Source organism: Microtus pennsylvanicus, chromosome 2, assembly GCF_037038515.1.
Source record: "Microtus pennsylvanicus isolate mMicPen1 chromosome 2, mMicPen1.hap1, whole genome shotgun sequence".
In the NCBI taxonomy this organism is placed as follows: Eukaryota; Metazoa; Chordata; class Mammalia; order Rodentia; family Cricetidae; genus Microtus; species Microtus pennsylvanicus.
The window spans coordinates 94,013,010-94,037,145 of NC_134580.1; the positions used below are offsets into that span (position 1 = coordinate 94,013,010).

Consider the following 24,136-nt stretch of genomic DNA (forward strand, 5'->3'; position numbering starts at 1 on the left):
AAAACACTAGTGAGGAAAGAGAGGAATATGAAAGGAAGGGGCCACTTCTGCCCTTCACACCTGCAATGACACGAGCTTTGGACATCCATAATCATGGCAGGGATTTCAAAAGAAACCTCAAACTTTGGACCAACTTTGCTGCATCTGTGCTTTGATTATGCCCAGGGAGTTAAATAGAGAAAAAGATTTACCTGTGTAAGAAGGCAGGCTTTATACAATGCGCTCTTACTTCATTTGTCCTTTCTAGGCTTCAAATATGTGTGGAGAATATGCTGGTAGTGAGAGGGACACAGAGAGTTCAGGCCTCAGAGCAGCTCCACTGGTGGGTGCAAGCCTGTTGGCACCGTCACTGCGAAGGAGCCAACAGCGAATGGCTAGGAAGAACTAAGGCTAGAGCAAGCTCATAGCTTCAGCCCCTGAGTTGAAAGTGGAATGTACAAACCAGAAGTTTAGATAGTGTTCTAATGTTAGGAGCACATTTGGAACCCAAGGGCCAAGAAAGATGGGAAGCTGGATCAGATAGACAGGCTGGCCTTCAAAATACCAAGTGGAGTGAAGATTGACAGAAACTTCCATAAGGCCCAACACAGTGCACAGCCTCTTCACAAGTGCTTCTGCCTACACTTGCATTATTCTTTCTTCCTAACTGTGGCAAGTTGTTCTCTCCTTCCCTAAGGAAATATGAACAGGATGGGAAACCAGGATGTGGGGTGGGGTATAATATGGAGGTGTGATGCATGGCACTGAGAGTTTAGTAAGTAAAAGAAAGGCCATTTCCGATGTTTTGAATAACCTCTTACTATAGGAAACAGTGGTAAAGACTCGGACATGGAGATGCTGTGCTGGGCTCAGTTACTATAGGATCATCTTAGTCGATTCTGAGAACATGGAAGGAGGAGAGGCGAGGGGAAGGCAGACTGACTGAGTCTTTATCTCCTGGTACTTTGGAATTCTCCACAAAAAAAGATAGGTACTTCCCTAGCCTCACTAGTAGGATGGGGTTTGGGGTTCGGATTCGGATTTTCGCATTAGAGAAGCCATGCCATTGCAGTTGCACTTGTGACTTGGTACAGTGAGAGGAGTGTGGGTCAGCCTGTAAAGTGTTTGACTGCACTTGTGGGTTGCTTGGTGACCTTTGTAGTTTTGTTTTGAGCTGCTGTCAGAAACATAATCATTTTTCTTTGTGAAACAAATTATAACATCTACAAAGACTGAAGAAGATAGGATAATTTTAATAAAATATTATCTTTCTTTTTAATGTCAGTGGGCTTTTCAAACCATTCATTGCTTATCTAACACATCACTCAAAACACTACAGTTGAGTAACTTTTCTAGTTAGTTTTTCATGGTCAGAGTAAAGCTACAGGGAAGAGACTTTTCCATTCTATTTCTGTAGCCCAATTTTAGAATTCTTTTCTTTTAAAATTAAAGTTAGTTTGATTTGTATTTCATTATTTCAACAGCTTCAAATTTATTTTATTTATTTGTTGTATTCCCAAGAGGGAAGACTGTTCTGAATCCTAGCATCAAGCATCTACAATCTGAGTAAAAATACCAACTTCTAACTGCATTCCACTTAGATATCGACTTTAATGTTTGTCTTCTCATTAAAGCTTATTTATGTTTAAAATGCTGACCTTTCAGGATGTACACAAGAATGCTCTGAAACAGAGCTTCTCAACACTGGCCATGAAACCACTGTCTTGGGCTGACAAATGGATTGGAAATAAGCTACCCAACACTGGGAATGGGCCATTAATTTTAATCAAAGTTGATGCAGGAAGGCCAGTGGGATGCATGACAATGTCAACAGCCCAGTAGGTGTTAAGAGACCACTCGGCCTTCCTTGTTACTTGGTTGAGCCATTAGTTGAGGTTGGGTGAAGACAGAAAGCCATGCTCGGAATTGAATGACCAGGTCACTCCAAAATCTAATGGAGAACTCCCCGTTTCAGAGATCACATTGTAATGCCATTAGAAGTCAAGGACAGCATTTAGAAGATACTGGGAGGCTTTTTTTTGTTGTTTTTTAATCAAGCACTTTGCTAGTTTTCCCAACTAGAGTTCCTATTTCCCTGCTTTCTTCTGTTCCAAATGGGGATCATTGATATTTACAGAAGAAACTGAAAAGATAGGGAAAATATCTTCAAGCCTATTTGCTTTTTAGAAGTGTATACTGCAGACTGTCAAACTCTGAACTGCAAGAAACAGTTGTATATCCAAGGAATTAAACAAGGTAACTAATTGTGCTGATCTCGCTTTCTTTCTCCTTATGTATGGGAATAGTTTTATTAATTGAAACTAGAGTTTCTCGATTGTTTTAAGAAAGCATTTATTTCCTGATTGCGAAGGCCCCTGTGCTTCTGCCTTACTGTAAACTGTCACTGTTGACTGCTGACACTAGCGGATCCCTTTCCTTCCCTTCAGTAAGTATATTTATTTTGAGAATTTTCAATTACCAAAAAAAAAAAAGGTAGCTCCTGACAACTTAGATTAATGATGTTTATAATAAAGACATAAAAATGCAAAAAGGACAAAGAAGCATTCTTGTATCTCTGATTCAGGTTTGGGAAGAAATTCATTTATTCTGACACGGCATTGCACGCGTAAGAAAGACACGTATGGCTGCATTAGTAATTTTTACACATATTTAAGAAAGAAAAGCAATTATATTGCTGTCTTTTTAATGGACTGCCGCAATAAATGATGGTGTTTGTTCTTCCTGCAGATGAAGATCAGCTCCGTGCAAAGGGCTATGACAAAACACCAGACTTCATTTTACAGGTGCCAGTTGGTAAGTCCTTGAGCTTGATTCGCATTTGTGTAGAGAGGGGGATTTTGTTCCCCACGTGTTACTATTAGCAGATGTTTTTAGAGTAACTTATCTTTATAACACCATGTTGAAATGGGTAAAACTGTTGGCAAAGATTATCTTAAATTATATCATAGGTGGTTCAGAAGCAGCCTGCGCCTCAACACTTTTCCATGTACTTGAGGAATGAGCATGCCTCCTAAAGGCATTTGTTGAGATGCCATTTTCAACTCATTTCTCTGAAATTTGAGTATTTAAAACACAGTTTTGCCAGACCTCCAGGCCCACTTTGGTCTCCTGGCGACACATCGCTGTCAAGCTGCAGAACAGCATCCTGAGTACTAAGAAAGGGAGTTGTGAAGAACGGGGTGAGGGTAACGAGGATGGCAGAATGAGCTTGTGGCACCAGTGTGCCTGGCAGTGAGCTCACACACGTGGCTAAACCTTTGCTCATTAATGTGAAGCATAAAGAGGCCAGTGCACAGCCGAGGCTTTTCAATCTTCCCCTTCCTTCGTCGTGATTAGTAATGCTTTGTCCCTTAGCTGTGGAGGGGCACATAATTCACTGGATTGAAAGCAAAGCCTCATTTGGTGATGAATGTAGCCACCACACCTACCTGCATGGCCAGTTCTGGAGCTACTGGAATAGGTAAGGTCCCATTATTTTTCTCTTAAGATAAACGATACTCAGCTGAAGTCTCATTAGAAAAAAATATTTTGTTTAGCTGGTAAAAATGCTAGGAGCCTTTTTTTCCCTAGTAAATATAGGCTCTGATTAATGTATTCATTTCAGATAATTTAAACTTCTCTGCTTTCATAATGTTGCTTCATTTTTTAAAACTTAAAAATCTGTGCTTAAGGTCAAAACTGGTATAGTCTATTTCCTGCTTTACGGTGACTACATTAGTGTCACCTCAGATCCAGATGACAAGCTGTGGTGCACAATACGGTATAGACACTGGATTGTTATCCTTTTCATGGGGAATTTATGCTTCCTTTTCGACTATAAAAGTTAATTTATTCTCTGTCTCTGAAGACAGTATCCAAACCATATGAAAAATGGAAATAATTTACATTGCAACAGTAGCAAAGAGTTTACCTACCAATTTCTGTAACCATCTTGATGAGACTGCAGTCTCCACAATTAATGGCTGTGGGTGGAAACAGATGTATCAACTACCTGCTGTGGGCCTGGACCCGAAAGTTATTTCAGTTAGTCCTTACAAAGAGGTTACACGTGTGTGTGTGTGTGGGGGGGGTGCTTATGTGTATGCATGTCTATAGTACACAGGTTCGTGTGAATATATGCAGGAATATATACATAGATGTGAGCCACTGGATGGTCTTCCAGATTGATTAACTCAACACTTTATTTGTTGAGGCAAGTTTTCTCACTTAGACTAGAGTTCACTGATTCCAGCTTGTCCTGGGGAATCTCATCTCTATCCCTCCTCCCCCAATTGCTGAGATCCAGGAAACAATCATGCCTGCCTGGCTTTGACGTAGGTGCTGGGGATCGAATTCCAGTCCTCACACTTGTGCAGCAATACTTTTCCACTGAGCCATCTTCCCAGCCAGGAAGTTTCTTTTATCCCCATTATAGCGATGAGTGGACTGAACTCAAAGGAAGGAAGTAGTGGTGTGCTACTCTGCTATTCTCAAGGCCTGCACCTATCACACTCCCCATCCATTCCGTTTCTGACTTAAGTCAGTATCATCTGCAGTGCAGCTGCCGACTCCTTGGCCTTTTATGGTTATTTTCATGAACACAAGAGGTGGGTCAACCTTTCCAGATTGACTGTGCTTCTGTCGTTGGCCAACAGTAAGGACACAGTAATAAGATGACACATGCCTAGATGAGCAAGGAAGGAGATGGTAGCATCTGCAGGCAGCGGTGTGGGTCTGGGTGGGAGGCTATCGGATTTGGCATTATATTGTTACTTAGCTTTACAAAAGGCCAGCAGATCTCGCCCGTGGCAGCTGTGCTAAACTACGCCTTCTCTTCGCCATGGTAACAGTGATCATGACAAAATGCTGAATGTAATGGCCTTCTTGATTTTCTTGTGTAATTGTGCGTAGCATCCAAGCTTTGCTTTACAGGGATGGAGGAGGAAAGTGCAAAATGTTTTAGAAATCAATGCTGCTTCAGCGTTTCCTGTGTTTTATTCAGCCATTATTCAAATTAGCAGTAATGTGGCAAATTGAATTTTAGATTCTTAGCGATTTTCTGATGAGTTTGAAATAGTAAAGAAAGCATCATTTTTGATAGTATAGGGAAAGCAATGACAAGAAAATCAAATCGCCTAAGTTCAGGTTACTAAAGAATTAAAAAGAATTGATCATGTGAATTACTGTGCATTGAGACTGAGTTCCCCTCTTCGGTACTGGATACATCTTTTCTGAAGAACAAATGGAAGTTCAATTTCAAATAAGAAGGCTCAATTTAAAATGCTAAACTCATATCTTCATTCTAAAAGAACTCAACTGTTGAGTGCCTCCTACGCAGCTCACACCAGTCAGAGAGAGACACATCAAATAGTCTAGTCGCCTCCAGGGGTAGCCTGTGGATTAATGACACGGCTGAAGGGAGCATGGGTGGTCAAGAATTTAATACAGTTTCTGTCCAGTTAGGTTGGGCTTTGTTCTGTGTTTGTTTTATTTTGTTTTGTTTGACACAGGTCATCACTATGTAACCTTGACTGCCCAGAACTCACCACGTAGGCTTCAAACTCCCAGAGATCCACCTGCCTCTGCCTACAGAGTGCTAGGGTTTATGACACACACCTCATGCCAAGCTCCTTTGTTTGTTTGTTTGTTTTGTATTATTATGTTGCTTTTATTATTTTTATTCATTATTGTACATAGAGTATTATTTTTTTACATACCTGAACATATTCTTTGGATGTACATTGGCAAAGCAGGCATAATTTATATGGAGCATGTTGCATAATAGGGAAAGTTAGCCTTGGTTTTAAATGTTCCAGATCATTCAGGGAAGACAAACCCTACAGATAGTCACCAGTGTTAGCAAATGTCTGCCGGTAACCAAAGGAACGCAAATAGTGCCAAAGTGTGCAGTGGAACACTGGGGCATTTACTTCAATACAAATGGTGCATTGTAGTAATGTAGTAATCGGAATAGATTTACCAGTGGCCCAGAGTTTGACCCCCAGCAATGTTAGCCATCTGTGAATGTTTGGAATCCTAATATTTTGTGAACATGGAACATAGAGCAGGTGATAAATTTCTCAGCAGTAGAAGAAATTCTTTCAAGGGTAGTTGAAATTCTTTCAGAGGTTAGCATTTGGACTAAACTGGTGTGTGTGTGTAAGGGGGGTCTCTAGTTAACAAGAAAACTCATGTGAATCTAATTGTCATACATTTCAGGGTAATGATTAGATTTTCATGTAAAAACGTTCAATTCATATATTAAGACAATTTTTTATAACCTCATTTTCCCATGCCAGTAATGGCTGAATTATGCTGACATTTTCATAAGAATTTTTTTCTTAATACAGGGTTCTTATTTAGCCTTCAACAGGTTCGAAAGTTGGTCATTTACTCCATCTTTACTTATTTATTATTTTCCCCATGACAGAGTTTCTCTGTCATGATGCCCTAGATGTCCTGGAACTCTCTCTGTAGACCAGGCTGGGCTTGAACTCACAGAAATCCACCTGCCTCTGATTCCTGAGTGCAGGGATTAAAGGCGTGCACCACCACCACCCCACATTCCATTTTTATTAAAACATTTGATTTTTTTTTTCTTCCATGATGTCTTTTCTTTTTGTGTTTCTTGCCTCTATGCCAGAAGTTTCCTTGGTCTTTTTCACTGGCTTTTCTTCTTGATCTCTGGGTCAAGGGACCCTAGGACTCAGTGCCCACTCTTCTGTCTACGTCCATTGCTTGATCCCCCAGATATTTCATTGGATCATGTGGTATTATATGCTACCTCTGTATTGGTTTCTGCTAGTGTTGACTCCCAGCCCTAACACTGACTGAGATGAATTTCTGCCTGTCCTTTATGGTATCTACTATGTGTTTTAGATTTAACATTCATAAAACTAAACAATTGTTTTTCCCTCAAACTTGTTATTCTTCTATTCTTCCCCAAGTCAGCTAATGGTGCCACAATTTGCACTCAGTTCAAAAATCTAAGTTGTATCATAGATCTATTAGCTCAGTTTTCACTGTGTCTCAAAGTGTGTATTTATTACCTTCTCACCTGCTCTTGCCTAAGCACCCATTGGCATGTCTTGGCCAAGTACTCTAGTTTTCAAAACTGATTTTCCCAGGTCCAGTCTTATAGGCCATTGGTCAGCTTTTCATATCCCAGTCTTGGAAAATGTCATATTGTATTTTTTCCTGTTCAAAACATTTAAGAGCCTTGCTGTCACATTTAAAGTAAAATTCCAACTCCTCTCATGTTCTACCTTGGTATTCAGGGCCCTCTGCATGATCTGCCCCCCCCAGCCCAATAGTAGGTACATACACCTAATACAGATAATAGTCTAATCCCCTAATAGCCCTTTTTATTTTTATGATTCCTATCACACCCATTCTCTTGGTTTTCCTTGAACCTTGTTCCTTGTTTGTACTTCAAAACCTACTTCATCCTTTTGCCTTCATGTGACATTCAGAACTCAGCTGATTTCCCGTCCGTGAAAGGACACTCTTGACCATCCGATCTAAGATGTAAACTCCTCAGTCAGTCGTGCCTCCTCACAGGACTCTAGCCCTACAGGAATGAGTGAATGAATGAATGAATAGAAAGTAGTGAAAAACTGCTGTATAAAACTTTTCAAGAACACATTCCATTTTATACTGTTATTTTTGAAATGTCTTCTCTCTCTCTTTGCTTTGATATCAAACTTTAGAAATTTATCTTAATTTGCCCTAATTCACCTTTTAGTTCTGCAATGCAGTCATGTTTTCAAAATAACATCTACTGTCTGAAAAACATTTACTGCTTTCTTAACCCCATTTTGGTATGAGCCTTGACTGATTCCTCAAAACGCTCCCTTCTGTCTCTCTCTAGTCAAATAAAAGCAGCATTTGGTCCATAATGCAACCACAAACTAGCAAGTTTCACCAGAAAAGATTTCTTTATAAAACCAACACTCCTCTTCCTCCCCCTCCTCCTCCTGTAGCTCCGAAGTGAGTTCTTTAACAATTAGGCCTGCGTTGTTAAGTTGACTTTCATAATTAAATTAAAGTTAGAGGAGGAAAGCAGTTTTGTAGTTGAAGGCCGGATTCTATACTTGATTCTAACCTGCTGCCGGACAGAGGAGCAGGACAATGAAGAACTTGGCCAAGAGAGATCCTCATGCTGTGGTGACCGGCGTCCAACAGCTGCCGACTAAGAACATGGCAGTCACACACAGGCTCAGGCTTTCTGCTGTTCTTGATGTCCCCAGGAGCACCAGTTTTAAAGGGGCACTGCTGTGGGATTCCCCTCTGTATGCTGTTGGGTGAGCTTTGCAGAGACCATCTAAGCTGACCACCTGGAATGACGAGGTTCCGTATGCTTGGACTTGATCTTTCGGGGTAGTCATTCTTGAAGGTATGGAAGGAGTCTTGGACTTGATCTTTCGGGGTAGTCATTCTTGAAGGTATGGAAGGAGTCTTGGACTTGGTCTTTTGGAGTAGTCATTCTTGAAGGTATGGAAGGAGTCTTGGACTTGGTCTTTTGGGGTAGTCATTCTTGAAGGTATGGAAGGAGTCTTGGACTTAGTCTTTTAGGGTAGTCATTCTTGAAGGAATGGAAGGAGTCTTGGACTTGGTCTTTTAGGGTAGTCATTCTTGAAGGTATGGAAGGAGTCTTGGACTTAGTCTTTGAGGGTAGTCATTCTTGAAGGAATGGGAGGAGTCTTGGACTTGAGTCCAGGCTGTGCTAGTCTCATGCATGCAAACAGCCGCCTGTCCTCCAGAGCCCCTTGTTTCCTCCTCAACAGAATAGAATTAATAATATCTGTCTCACCCTGTTGCTGTCAGTTATTTCATACCTGCGAAGCGCTTCCATACTTGCTGGCAGTCAACAGATATTAATTCTCCCCTGTCTTTGTCCTGTGTGTCACTGTCTGGTGAAATTTAAAGGTATTCTCACTACACAGTGTGAATCGCCTTCTTTGACAGATAAACTCCTTAGGTAACTTTAACGTTCAGCTTGGCTGATGTCTCCTAAGGAAAGCTCAGTGCCTTCGGAAGGACACATTCCTCTATCCTGCTGATGATTCCATAGCAGTTATCAAACATTATAATTGGTGTTTGCTTGTCACCCTCTTCGCGTTAATACCATCTAGTTGTTTTATCTATCTTTAAATGCTCAGAGATTGGCAGAGTGCCTGTCACACAGTAGGTGATCAGTGCATAGTTATTCATTGCATGACTATGTGATGGATATACTCATACTTAATAGGCAACAATAATTTAAATCAACTGTTAAGGATTATATAAGACGTAGTGACATTAAACCATAATTGGTTCAATTTTTTCTTGAGAATGCCATCCTCAGGACAGTGGAAAATATCTCAATTCTCTAAAACATTTTTATATACTTTATAGATGAACAAACTTTTACAACCCTATTTTAGAGAAGTATCATAACTATTTTATATGATTTTTAAAGCAGGCAATGAAAGGTAACCACGTGGCAAATGCATTTTGTAAAGTTTTTCAGATAAATATTTATAGTTGCTTGTTTTGCTTTGTTGAAATGGGATCTTACTCTGTAGTTCAGGCTTGCCTTGAGCCCCTGGTAATCCTCCTGTCTCAGCCCCTTGAGTGCTGGGATTTCAGTTATGGTCTTTCTCACCCAGCTTTACATTAGAAAAGGACTTCTCTGGTTTGTAGTTTTCCCCGGAATGCCTTGGAAACCAAGTAGAGGACAATTAGTGCTTTCTTTAGAGGTGAAAAAACAAATGGGATCAAGGGAAGGAGATGAATGGAAGCCTGTTTCCTGCATCTCCATATTTCAGTTATCCATCAAGTCAACAGACCTGAAATAAAATATTCTACCGTGCATGAAGATTTACAAGTTCAGATTTGTGTTAAGAATCCTCATACCCCTTAGTCCGAGACTGTTTGTAGCCGTCCAAGTACAGGGACCCCACTACCCTGCTTTATCCCTCTATTCACTTCACCTGAAAGGTATCAGTCATAACCCAGCCTGCACAGCCATGCCTCATGCACACTCCTGAAACCCTCACCCTCAGGCAGAGGTGTGCACTCCAATGGTTAACCCTGAGAGGGGTATTTTGGCTCCCTAATTAATACATTTCAATGCCCTTGTAGTGAAGAGTACCACCTAAAACAGGTTGGGAGACAAAGGTCATGTTGCTTTGGCCCTGTAGAATCCTCACTGTGTGAACTGGATGTAGACAGAATGGGCCCAGAGCATCTGCTCAGTTTATGTTCCTGGCACGGACCCGTCTCGACTGGGTCCGAGGGACAGTATCAAAGGAAGCAAGGTGGACATCTTCCAAAGCTCTTTTGTGTCCTGGCTTTGAGGTCTGTGGAGATGAGCACCAGAGGAAACAGGACCTTAATCACATTGTTGTGCTTCTACAGAGTAAGAGCTAGGTGACATCTGTCAGAGTTTTGAACGTTTGGCTCCAGAGAGTCTACTCTCCTACAGGCAATGCTAAGCTAATACCTTCTGCCACAGAAATTGATTTGAGTTCATTTCTTCCCTCTCAGGGCTTTTTACAGATCAGTTATTTGTTCAATGGTCTGGTTGATTGCTTTCTCTGGTCAAAGATAGCCTAAGAGGAGGCTTTTGAAACAAGGCCGCCAGGCAACCAGAATTCAAGAAGGTATGTTTCAGAGGGTGGCCCAAGTTTTCTTGTATTAAGATACTTTCAGGAAGCCCGCAATTAGTCAAATCACAGATTTCCAGTTATTTCAGTCTTGTTAAAAGCCAGGCTGATCACATCTGTCGTAAGTCAGAGTTTGTGCCTCAGCAATAGAAGCTCATGCAAACCTTCAATTACGGCAGCCTCAGAAGGCGCTGCTGCGGTACACTAACGAGCAGTCATCAGCACCAAGAGACAGATTGACTAATAATTAGCCAATGCGCTGGAGAGGACTTCTGTGAAGGTAAAATATAATAATTTGCCTTTCCATCTCTCATAGAGGAGTTGCTTGTGAGATATTGACGTCCCATTGTTCGACAAACACTGGACACTGTTATTACCTAGAACAACCTCAAAATATTTGATAACGATGAGGAAAGTGTTTTCTGTGTACTTAGTACCTTCATGAGAATGTTTTCTCAGAATAGTCAAACCATTTCATCTGCAGCTGGAATGTAAATCATCGGGCTTTCCCCAGCAAGGAGTTTGCACAGCATCATCCTTCATGGTTTGATGTGAGGACTTAAAACAGAGCTGAGCAAAGAAGTGGAGACGGAGTCTTAGGCCTTTCAGGTGGGGTTTGCAACAAAGACGTGGTTGTTGCAAGTCTAGGAAGAGTTTACACAAAAGATTAAAAGGAAAGAAAACAAGACTTCTGGGAAATGTCCATGGGTCACGGTTTCTTTACCTGGGTGCCTATGTGTCTGATTGCTACCTTGAATCATGTTGAAGAGCATTCTGAGGGAGACGTATTGAGCAGCTTCACCAATCCAGGGAAGAATGCAGTGTTGAAACGATAGCTCTTCTTGCTGACCCCATGAAGTGGAGTTCATCTGTGTCATGCAAGGTTCAGAAATGTTATGTCAAACCAAATGAACAAAGAGAGAATTGAGTGGCCATCAGAGAAAGCAAACATGTCATTCTGATCTAGCCACACTGAAAGGTGAGAGAAGGGTGACAGTCTGCTGATGGAAAGTGACAGCTACAGTGGCGTTAGATCCAGCAGCCTAGCACCTCGCCATGCATAGACCCTTTCTGTAGTAAATTCTAGAAGCATGAAGATCAGGTTGAAATGGATGTAAACTTCACCTTGTATTCCTATCACATGGAAAGAAAGCATTTTGTCCACGTGGATACACACTTTATTCTTGGAGAATGCTTTCATTGCCATGGTAGGGTCTGGGTGTGGCCACTCTTTCTTTGGACCACCAGCTCCCAAATAATGACATGGAGACTTTTTTTATTATTCTTGGTCTTAGCTTAACCTTGTTCTCAACTAGCTTTGAAAGCTTAAATTAACCCATTTATATTAATCTATGCTCTGCCACATAGCACGTTACCTCTCCTCAGTACCGTAAATCTGACTTCCTATACATCAGGCTGGACAATTTCCTGCATGTCAAATTCTTTCCCAGAGTTCCCATCTCTCCCCTAAGTCCCACCTATCCTCTCCTGCCTATCTACCGGCTGTTCAGCTCTTTATTAAACCAATCAGAAAGTGCCTTAGGCAAGTGATGAAGGACAGAGCCACACCTTCACAAAGCAAACAAATAGATTATCCTGACTTCTGGGCCCTGGAAATTTATTTTATTTTGAAAACCTTAGATAGTATTGTTAGTCCGTACCTAGCATTGAAGTACTGACCTGGCCTAGATTTTCTTTTTTAATTATGTATATATGTATGAGTATGTGAATGTGAGTACAGTGCCCATAGGTTCAGAGATGAGCTGCCCAACCTGAGTACTAGAAACCAAAAGATCTCTGCAAGAGCAGTGAGTGTTCTTAGCCACTGAGCCATCTCCTCAGCCCACCAAATGGAATTTTAAGTAGGAGTAGGAATCTTATCTATTAGGACACACTGGTTCCAAGCAGCAAATGTGTTATTCCACAGGCATGCCAGCTCTGTCCTTAAGTGGTTGACAAGTGAGGCTTGGTGTAGTTAATTCCAGAGACAACACCTAAACCCTGGCCTTCTGTAGTAATATTTAGTCTGTGTTTTAACAAATAAAGCTTGCCTGAAGATCACAGTACAGAGCTAAGCCACTAGAGGCCAGACAGTGGTGACATACACCTTTAACCCCAAGATTCAGTAGACAGAGGTAGATGGATCAGTATGAGTTCAAGGCCACCTTGGGCTATACCAGATTGATCTACTCTCAAACAGAAACAGAGCCAGGGGGTGTTGGCTCACACCTTTAATCCCAGTACATGGGAGTCCCATGCCTTTAATCCAGCACTAAGTAGATGGAGGCCTGAAGGGATATGGCTGGATGGAGAGAGGAATATAAGACTGGAGGAGACAAGATCTCAGTGTAGTCTTGAGATGCAGTCTGAGGATTCAGAGAGGACACAGTCTGAGGAGTCAATCCGAGGTCAGGATTGCCCCTTTGGTCTGAGCATTGGTAGATGTAAAAGGTCTCTCTAATGGCTGGTTGATCTGCTTCTCTGATCTTCAGGCAAGCTTTATTTGTTAAATATCACTACAGTCTTCCTATCAGTTCTGTAACTATGCTTTTTTGTTCCACCATGAAACTTGATGTAAGTCTTGGTGAGAAGTGTTGCATCAAGTACTTTATTGATTAATGAGTACACTAAGCTGAAGCTGAAAATCTCTCCAACACGAGAAGCCTGAGGACTCACCTCTGTGGATGGACAGAGTGAGCTGGGTAGTCTGTCTTTATCAAGAGCCTTGTGCTGTGTTCAGAATGAATCTGTAGAGTCGGTATAAAGCCTGTCATTGTGCCCACACATCCAGAATACAGTAATCCTAAGTTGTTGGGAGTTCAAAGCCACAGAACCAACGAGTTGTTTTCGCTATGATTCAAACATTAATTTCAATGATCAGCTTAAATTCTGGAAACTATTTGTTAGGAAGTATATATTTTTAAATGTTTAAGTAGTGTGTCCATTTTATTCTGATTAGTTTGCTACAAATAAAAAGGCTATTTTTTACAAGTAATTTTAAGAGAGCTTTTTTTCAGGTATAATTGACATAAAGTACCTGTATTTGAAATATACAATATAGTTGGATAAGTTTGACATGTATGTATACTCAGAAAAGTATCTCATGGTAGATGATGAGTTTGGCTAGCAGCCTTCAGAGTTAACAGTCTTTTTTCCTGGATGTCCCTTTCAAAGATCCCTGGCCAGGCCTCACTTCCTGCCTTTCTCACAGTTGTAGCCAACAGACGTCTGGGTTTTGTAACATCTTTCTTTTTGTTTTGTTTCTATTATTCTTCCTTTTCTTTTTCTTTTTCTTTCTTTCTTTCTTTAGTTAGTTAAGTAGGTACTTACTTACTTTTTGGCTTTGTTTTACTTTACTTGCTTTTATACTTTTTTACATTTGAATTTTCTGGTATTTCCTTTTAATGAAGCTATTATTCTTTTGTTTGCCTTTTTAAAAAAACACAACAGGATTATTTCAAGGTGTCTTCCTGTGGCTGAATTGCCAGTACATTTACTCAGCAAGCAATAACTTTTCATATAACTTGTGTTTTATTTCATAAATTTTGTTAATTTTGCAATAGTATTCATGGATACTGGAAATCCATGGTTTACTTTTTTGTTTAAATTCTTTGTCCAATTTTGATATTTAAAGGGTTATGGGTCTTATGGTATGATTATGACTTCCTCTTCAGTTTTCAGAAAATCATTTTCTGTTGTCAGTATTGTGAAGCTTCAGAGACAGTTGCCCAGCCATCTGGATCTGAGGTGCATTTGCTGTTCTGTTGCTGAAAGGTTTTATAACTATGAACTCAGTGCAGTAGATGTAGGAATTCTCTTATATATTTGTATTGATTACGTGAGCTTAGAACTTTGTCTTTCAGAGAATTTGTCCTTTTATCTAAGCGGTAGAATATACCAGAGTAAACTTGCTTAAAACACTCCCTTATTATTTTAATACTTGTTGACTTTTGTTATATCACCTTTGTTAGTCCTGCTGTTGAGATTTATATCTCTTCTTTTCCAGGTCAATCTGCCTAAAAGTTTGTTGATTTTTGTTCTCTTAAAAAAAAAAAAGAAAAGAAAATTTGCCCAGCTTATTTGTTTATGTAATGTTTACATAATTTCTTTCCCTTGTATTGGAGTCTATTCATTTCCCTTATGTTCCTTAATTTCAACTTCATTTTCTCCTTCCTGAGTTTTCTGGGATAGAAGAGCAAGTTGATAGATTGAGTTTTCCTTAGGGTGGGCATTTGGCTGTGCCCTCTTTCTGCAGTCCTCATACACTGTCATTCAAATCCATGTATTTTCTACTTTTATTGATTTTCTGTTGTTTTGGTTTGGCTTATTGAGGCAGTATCTTGTTATATAGCCAGGATCCCTTAGAACTCACTATGTACGTAATTCAGGCTAGCCTACAGCTCACAGTCCTCTTGCCGATAAATCTAATAAGGACTAGACTTGTAAGCATCCACCACCCTGCTGGCCCGTTGATCTCTCTTTTGACTCACAAACTATTTTGTTTCCCAATATTTGAAACACTGTTCTGTAGCTCTCTGTTACCGGCATCTGATTTTGTTCAACTGAGGTCAGACAGAAAATTTGAATTCTTTCCTATGTACTGGAATTGGCTTTACTGCCCAGACCACTGTTATCTCTTTGCTGTATTCATTGTAAAAGAAAATTATTTATGCCTTTGTTGGGTGATGTCTTGTGAATGTCAGATAAGTTTCAATTAGTTGTGAGCATTTTTCAAGCTTTGTATAATAATCTTCCCTTATTCAGAGTTTGTTTGCCTTGCTTTCTGAGACCCATGGTGTGATAGTAGGAAATAGAACATTTGAGAACTAACCAATTCATAAGTTTAAATTGTGGGCTCTTCTCTGTGGCCTGGTAAAATCTCAGCCATCCTCTCCATCTTGCCCATGCTGTGGCCCATGCCCCCTCGCCCAGAGCTGCCCCTTAGTTAATGGCAGGTCATCTCGACTGTTAGCTTGGTTGGTGAAGTACCTTGGTTTTTGTGACCAAGTAGCCCTTACTTTACTTAATAACGCCCCAACAATACAAGTGGAATGGTGTCAAAGAGGCATCAGGGCAGAACACGAGATAGGCTGACATGTGCGGCCATGCTGCAGGGTAGAAGGAAGCACTGTGCATATAGGCTTCAGTGCTCTGCTCGGTTTTCGGGCATCCTGCATCGTGAACACAGTGTCCCTTTCCATCTCTGCATTACTCACGGGTCCGGAATCCACCGTGTGTACCTCTATTCATTAGTTTTCTCGCTGTGACAGAGGAACTGACAGAAGCACTCCAGGGACTCGGGTTCAGCAGTTCAGTCCATCATGGCAGAGGGGTGTGGAGAGCAGCTCACATCATGGTAGACAGGAAGCAGAGAGAGGACAGGAAGGGCTTCCTGTAGGATATGCCCTGCAAAGACACCCATGGCGATCTACTTCTTCCAACCAAGACCCCCTCCTTGTGCAGCTTCCAGCACCTACAGTAGACACTTGAGACTTTGACTCTACCAGCAGAGCCGTCCTTTCCGTAAGTGAGAGTGCTTACCTAATCCTCCCCTAGAGACTTGCTTTTCTAATGTCCTACTGTTTCTCAAGCCACTCAAACCGTCAGTCACAGTTCACCAGCTCGCCGGCTCTGCCCCAGTCCTCTGCGCTGATAATTCTGGGTGGTTGTTCTTCCCATTCCCCCCACTACAGTTTCTCAGTTAAGGAGCCACTGGGCTCCTCACTCTCTGAAAACTGTCTCTTAAGTAGTAACTGGGGTGATCAGTGCAAGCACCCCTTCTTTTCTAGTCCTTCATGGATCACCCCATGTCTCACTCGTGCTCTTCTCGCAGAAGAGAACTGGATGCATTCTAGCTTATAGAATACGATTTCCCAAGTCAACAAGCAAGTAGAGTGAGTCAGAGGCTTGCCATTTGCCATGCTCAAGATAAATTAAATATCTGAATGCCTTATACCCATTATACAAGCCATCTGCCTGCTGTCCTTGGCCCCTTACATTCCTTCAGTCTATTCTTTAAGATTTGTATGAATTCCATTCCATTTCACTCCCTCTCCTACCCCGGTCACTGGCACTCGGATGTTTCTTGGCTTTGTTCTCTATTATTTTCCACATACATTCTGCACTATGCTTGATAACCCTTGCTTGCTTTTCTTAAATTCCTTTTTCCATTACCTTCCTGTGTGTTGTTGGCAGCTGTGGTGATTACCACTCCCCCAGTTTTAATTTAGTGTTACACCATACATAATATCTCATTCAAGTGACAATAAGTTTAAAAATTTATCAGGGACTAAAGAGAAGGCCCAGCAGTTAAGAGTACTTTGCTGTTCTTGTAGAAGACCTGAGTTTGGATTCAGCACCCATGCCAGGTAGCTCACAACCATATATAATTCCAGATCCACTGGGTCCAACGACCTCTTTTGGCCCTTGAGGTTACCCACACACAGATACACATGCGCACGTGCACACTCATACACTTAAGTAAAAATAAAATATAACTTTAAAAAATGCTTCAATTTAAAGCAAAGTCCCTTCATTTAGTAAAGAGAATCATTTAAGGATCCCTAAAGTTCATAAGCTAATGTAAACAAGATTCAATCTCGATCTTCCTTGATGGCACCAGCTCTGGTCATTTAAGGGCGCTCTGGATTTATTATAGTTAGGAAAGTGAGGCCATTCTTTGTGGGTAACAGGCTGCTAGGTAAAACAATAGTGAGCTCCACACTAGCTTGTAATGTTTAATCAGTCCTCTCATTGCCTTTCATTAAATGGGAAATGAATATCTTCACCACTAAAAATTCCTCTTGCCACAAATGCAAGCAAACAGCTTTATTTGTACTAGCAACATTGGTGTGTGATTAACCTTTGTAGATTTTTGTTGAGTTCCCACATAGAGGTGATAGATTGTGGATCTTGAAGCATACAAAAGTAAGCAAAGTTCAATCATGTCTTCAAGAAGCTTAATTCAATATGATCAGAAAACATGTACATACATCATAGAAGTAGCTAATAGTGAGCCCTGGCTATGCCGAAGTGCAGGCTTCTGTACTTACAAGTATGGTTTGCTTTGTAAGCCTCATACTTAGCCTGTGATGGAGATGGCCATGTTGTATCCACATGTAGTATAAGAGCACCAGAGCCGGGCAGTGGTGGCGCACGCCTTTAATCCCACCACTCGGGAGGCAGAGGCAGGCGGATCTCTGTGAGTTCGAGGCCATCCTGGTCTACAAAGGGAGTTCCAGGACAGGCTCCAAAGCTACAGAGAAACCCTGTCCCGAAAAAAAAAAAAAAGCACCAAAGCAAGAAGAGGATTAGTACATGGGTCAAAAGCACAGAGAAAGCTCAGGGAAACAGTGTACTAGAAATGTGGTCTGACCAGGTCCTGACTTTTGAATGGGTTTTCTTGTAGCAGTGCTGAGAGTGGACAGAGATAAGAAGCTGAAGGTTGAAGTCACTGAAATAATCTGTTAGTTCTCAAATTATCATGGCAGCCATGGAAATAGAAAAGGACTGCAGAAGCACCAAGAAATGGTAGCAATAGAATTCATAGAATTTGACAAGTATCGTCAGTGTCAAACACAGTATCAATAAAAATATTGTATCGAGGGGAGTGAGAAAAAGATAATTTGGGGGTTTTAATGTAGCTGTTAGGGAGAATAATCGTGTTATTAAAGAATTAATAAGTGGAAAATAATGTCCATTAGCAGTCACTTAAGTTGAGCTGCTTAGAAATGTCCTGAGGCAGCTGCTCTGCGGGAAGGGTTCCGAGTGACGGGAAGAGACAAGTTGACTAAGGGACAATCTGCAGTGGAACAGTTGTGATTTTTCACAGGGGGAAGAAATGTTTTTAGTTTCGTGAATATGGAAAGAAAGGAGATACGTGCAACATGGCATCAACAATACAGATTAAGGAACTGATTGGCAGTATTGATGACTCTCAAAGCAGGTAAAATTATCCCTAAACTTGCCTACTCCCAACCTCCATCTCCCTTACATTCGAACATTTATAGAATCATTTCAGCCTAGTTGCATGGAATCACACTTTGGGGCAGTTAACCTCGCCTTGCTTCCCACTGTGAGTTATGTGCATTCGAAAGTTATACCAAAATGTACGAACCTGCAGCTTTTAGCAATCACATTTGAAAGCAGCCTTGGGAGTTGCATTTGTCAAGCAGCTAGGAAAACCATTCGTGCATACCCTGCATCCAAAGCTCCATCGCAGACCAAACATAAAGGACTGAAAGGTCATTCTTCTTCCTGCGGCGAGATGTTTGTTGATGTATTCTGACATGCCAGCACAGCGCTGAAAGGGTCTGACCTTCCTCCCACACCCAGGGACTCAGGTTGGGCTGGGATACCTGACATGCACTGCTTTTCTGTTTTCCTTTCTCTTCCATCAGAAATCATGTACTCACAGAATGCTCCTTTCTTTGCAGAAATAGTCAAGAATTTAAAGGCATGTAAATGATTGCTTTGAAAATTTCTCTTGCTCTTTTATTTTCCTGGTTACCATAAAGCTAAAAGCCTCTTCTGGAACTATTAATGCTTTTAATTAAAAAAATTAAATTAGTTTTTCAAAATGACAAATGCGAATGGAGTGTTAATAGCTAAACCCTAAACAAATGAGGGCTGTGTGCTATAATATGTTTGATAGTTTCTTTCTCTCTGCTGTAGAAGGCAAGGTTTGGGGCTGCCTCTAAAGTAGAAGATCGGTGGGCACAGGCCAATCCTAGGGAGCTTTTGAAGTAATTACCTTCGAGGTCTGTCACGTGCTGAAAGGGTGAAGAGTGGGAGAGAAGCTCAAGCTCTGTCGAAAGAGTGAGGGGGAGTGCTGGTTGGATGGATGCCTACATTATTTCTTACTTTACTATCATAGTGTATGGAGGCAGGAAGAACAATGTTTACTGTTAATGACCTTGTAAACCTTAAAAATCCTCAGCTATCCCCAGAGATATGCTTGCTGTCTCCACAGCTGGTCAATATGAAACAAGTGCAGTAATACCACACACACACACACACGCGCGCGCACCGCTGCCACCACCCCCCATCGCAAGCCTTTAGATTGCACCTTGCGAAGTGTTGAGTATTTTATGTTGTTTGTCATAATATTGGGGAGAAATAGTATTCAGTGTATCAGAACTATTTTCTACAACTGTGTCAACTGTCTGCTAGATGAGACAAAGATGTTTTCGTCCATGGGAAGTAAGTATTTTAACAGGATAACTAAAATTAGAACTGAAAGTTTGAGGTGTCAAACTGTTGTAAGTATTCCCTTGTTTTGCACAGAAGCACCCTGACAGCTATCTATTTTGATTGAGCCATTTTTCATTTAATTTTCTCCATGATTTCAAATGTTTTCATGTCCCTGGAACCACTGCTCACCACCAGCTGGGCCATGTTCTCCCTCTGTCCTCCTGATAGAAAGGCCTGGCTTCAATTTCTCTGGTTCTTCCTGTTCAGAGCAAACCTGGGAGTTGATATGCGAGAACTGACCCCCACATCCTCCTCTACCTGTGCAGGGCTGTGGAGTCACCCCAAGCCACCTTTAGCTTTCAGGATTTTATGTAGCTTTCCAACTGACTTTTATATCTGACATTGTAGATACATTTCTCATAGCAAAGAATAAGAATAATTGAACGTTCATCTTTTCTCTCTCCTGCTGGAGGGTTCATTACGCTTAACAGTGCCAAGTTTTCTTGCTGAGACTCAAGAGGCCAATCTTCTTTTTTCTAAGCTTTGTCTATCCAATGCCCATCTTGTTTCTCACTAATCACTTGAATATTCAGGAAAATCCAAGTGAATTATAGTGGGGTCCAGCTTCAGATGAATGCTTTCTAGTAGAAGAAATGATCTTTTAACTACATTTTGTTAGTAATTAAATGTCTCTACCCTTCTTGCTTCAGATTCACAGGCAGAAATTAACCCGTTTATAGCATTATATAGATTCACAGGCAGAAATTAACCCATTTCTAGCATTATGACCTTCTGTCTCTCTCTTCTTCAGAAAGTATGATCATAAAGACTGTCACACTGCCAGGTGGCTGGCCTGCTTTTATACACTTTTAGTAAGTTTTTTTTTTCATTGTTGTGAGGGGGGAAATTTTTTATCAATTATTTTTAAAAGCAATAATTCATTATAGTTGATCATAAATGTCAAGAAGCAAAGACCCAGCAGAAGCATTTTGTCACTAATCATGCTGTTTCTCTTCTAATTAGTTAATTTACATTTTACAAATTAAGGGTAAAATTCAGACAGAAGATAACATCATAGCTTTAACTGACCTATATTTGTATCTGCCAAATTTAACTTAATTAGAAATGTGGATGCTGTTTGTTTTATCTGTCAGGAAAGCTCATCTTTTGCTTATAAAAAAAAGAATAAAAAAAGTAGACGTACTTTTTTTCCCCTCAGCATTTATCATCTAAATAATAGTCTTGCCAAGATGGCAGCCTCATAATAAACTCTTTTCAGTGGAGTGATGGGTAATGAAGCTTGCTTGTGAAGGCAGCGAAAAATGTTGTCTGGCCAAATGCATGAATATGATGGCTAGAGAATCAGTGGACTTTCTCCATCATCAATCTTTTTAGTAGCCTCTTGCACATCTGAATATTTTGATAGATGATCTAATAATTGAGTTATCTATCTTTCTAACTATCAGAGTTGCATAAAAATTATTCTCTCATGTTACTGAATATTAAATATATTAGGCATCTAGTAAATTTTTCATACCGGGGCCAAAAGGTGAGAGGTTTTTGTTATTCTGTAAATACCTCTTAATGTATTGAATGTTAAACCCTCTGAAATATTCAGTTACTGTGTCTCTTACGAGAAGCGTACATGTTCTTTAAGAAGACGTTTTTGCTTGTTGTAAGTAGGACAAGTGCTAGTTACTATAACCAATGAAAAGTGGGGCCTGATAAAGCTGTAGATACAGCTCATCTGTACAGAATGGATTACACCTGAGCACAAATGTATTTGTGTCCTACGCCGGTAACACATTGACTGTGGTGTGTATTGTCCATATAGGAAACAGATAGATGCCATTGGTGCTGAAGAGTGGCCATATGATTCTGATGTAGCAATCATATCTATAGGAAGCTCATTTTAACAAAAAGAAAACAAAGCCACCTAGTCATTTTTGTATACACAAATAGTTGTCTCCCCTTCTGTGGTTTTTATATGTGGCATGGGTGCTGGTGCATTGTTTTGTGTTTGTCAAACATCTGATCAAAGCATATCAACAAGTGTACGTCTCTGAGCTCACAAAAATGGCGAGGAAAATTGGCCTGAAATAGATCAATCGCCCGCGGGATTTCCTCCCTCAGACCTCTCCCACCATCCTCATTTCTTCAAGGTAACCTTGCGGCGACGGCTTCCCAGAACACCACGTGGAGACAGCACGGCTCTGGCAGAGCAGGCATTTGTTTGCAGGGCTGCAGGGCCACCAATCCTGGGCGTCCTGAAAGGCACTCAAATGAGCAGGCCTTGTAAATTGGATTTCTATTAGGCAGTCCTGATGATGGCTCTTCATCAGTGGAATGGGAGAAGGTGCTGTCAAAGCCCCAGCTCGAAATACCTCTTCTTAATACTGTTCCCCACCACCCAAAATGATGCCAAATGCTAGGTGTCTCCAGAATTCATCGTATTTAAAGTTTTAGATATGAACAATTGTTCTTAAATCCCTTTCTGCGTGGGAAGCACTGGGAACACAGTCAACAGCACCGTGGTCAGGACAAAAACAGTGGCAGTGTCTCAGCCCTCATCTCTGGCTCCCGGCTTAATGCAGCTCATATCTGTGCTGTTTAGAAACATGGCCGATGCAAACAGGCTTTATTTTATTTTTTTTTTCTGTTCACGCTCTGGATTGAAAATAATTGAAGAGGATAGTACCAATTCTGGAAGTCTCTATGGGTCACATCGAGGGAACTTTGACTCCAGCACTTTGATCTTTTCTTCGTTTGGGGAATTTTTGCTTCTGCAGTTTGTGCCTGGGGCTGGGTTGGTATTGTAAGAGCCGTAGCTGTTAAAAGCCTACGTGTCTGCTTGAAATTATACCTTTAAAACAATTTGAAATGTCCGCATTGGGCAGCATTGGGAAGGGGGAATAGTCTTTTCTTAATCAAAGTAGCAAACATCTGTGTTCTTTCTAGCCTGTCTTTTGATTAGCTTGGCCTCATCCATCACTGGTCTTTGATACGAACACCAAGAAGTCATGTCCCTTTGTTTTAAATGATAAATATGCCTTTGTCATGAATACTCATAGGCAGCCTAGGATTTACATTTGAATTGTCAAAGTGTAACTGCCGAGCTCCCTTGATGAGTGATATTATTAGTGCAATAAAGAGATTTTTCATTTGTCATGGATAGGCCTTAGATATGTCATTAGGAGGCTACATGGGACCTGACTCTAGAAACGTTGTTTCTAGAACAGAAAGTTGATTCTAGGAAAAGTCTGGCCCACTAGTTTCTAAGATTTGCCATTTATCAGCAAGAGGCAGTCTGCTGCAGGAGGATGTCTGTACTCCTCCTCACTCTACTGTCATTAGTTCCCCTCTCTGGATGTTATTATTTAGGCCTGATGACTGGTACCTCCCATCAAAACTAACGCTGCTTAAAACACCGAGCTAGTAGCCAACAGCCAAGGCTTTCCCTGTCTGGCTAACATTGCCAGTTTCAGTCTTCTTTGAAACTCAGCGTTGTTCCTATGTCTATGTTGGTTGCACTTTTTAAGTAGGCTCTGTTCCCAGCCCTCAAGTGTATCTGCCCAGATGTGTTTAGTATACACTGTTTACATGTGTGCATTGACCTGCACATTCTTCCTTTGCACAGCTGTGGCGGTCATCTAAATCCTGATAGTCAAGTCCATTTGTCCTCTGTGAGTTTTCCACCAAGGGATGTGGGTGGGCAACTAAATTTTAAATGACTGTAAAATCGTGATCTTCCCTTGCCCGCATTATTCCAGCTTATGTAGAATGATTTTCTTTCTATAGCGTCAGTAAAACTACATCACTTTTTACATGCTGTGTCTTTATAATTTCAACAACTGATTTAAAAAAGCAGGTGGAAACCGGATGTTGTGTTTTATTGGGGTGGGAGGTCATAGTTCTCACAAAGAATGCATGTATCTGGCTTCTCTTTTCTTTGTATACATCGAAATATATTTGGCAATCATTCAGAAATTATTTTATGATTGCCCACCCCCCAAAAAAATACTTTAAAGCAAAAACATATACTCCACTAGAATTTAACCCTCATCATCCAGGCTTTTGTTTTTTCTAATGCTTTTAATTTCTTGGTACTTTCTAGATCACTTGTTCCATGGAAAATAAAGCCTTGTTCATATTTGTTTCCCAACAGCAAATGATCCCTTAGCAGTTCCACAGCCCAGCTCCTTACAGTCTTCGAGATTTTTGTACTGTAATGTAAGTGTCTGAGTTTTTGAGACCCTGTGACTTTTGCCCAACTTGAAGACAATGATCCCAGGGAGCTTCTGTCCAGAGTTAATCAG

General features: G+C 40.8%; 1 protein-coding gene across 7 annotated transcripts in view; it reads left to right on the plus strand.

Moving 5' to 3' along the window:
* Cdin1 (CDAN1 interacting nuclease 1) overlaps positions 1 to 24,136 on the plus strand; it is a 240,042-nt gene that overhangs the window by 114,234 nt on the left and 101,672 nt on the right. For 6 of the 7 annotated variants that reach the window (XM_075961757.1, XM_075961754.1, XM_075961758.1 and 3 more), the window contains 2 exons: positions 2,728 to 2,793; positions 3,355 to 3,460. In XM_075961757.1, coding sequence (XP_075817872.1) covers positions 2,728 to 2,793; positions 3,355 to 3,460 — 172 coding nt within the window. Of the gene's footprint in view, positions 1 to 2,727; positions 2,794 to 3,354; positions 3,461 to 23,985; positions 24,037 to 24,136 lie in introns of those variants that run through there. The other variant, XM_075961760.1, reaches the window with a different exon arrangement.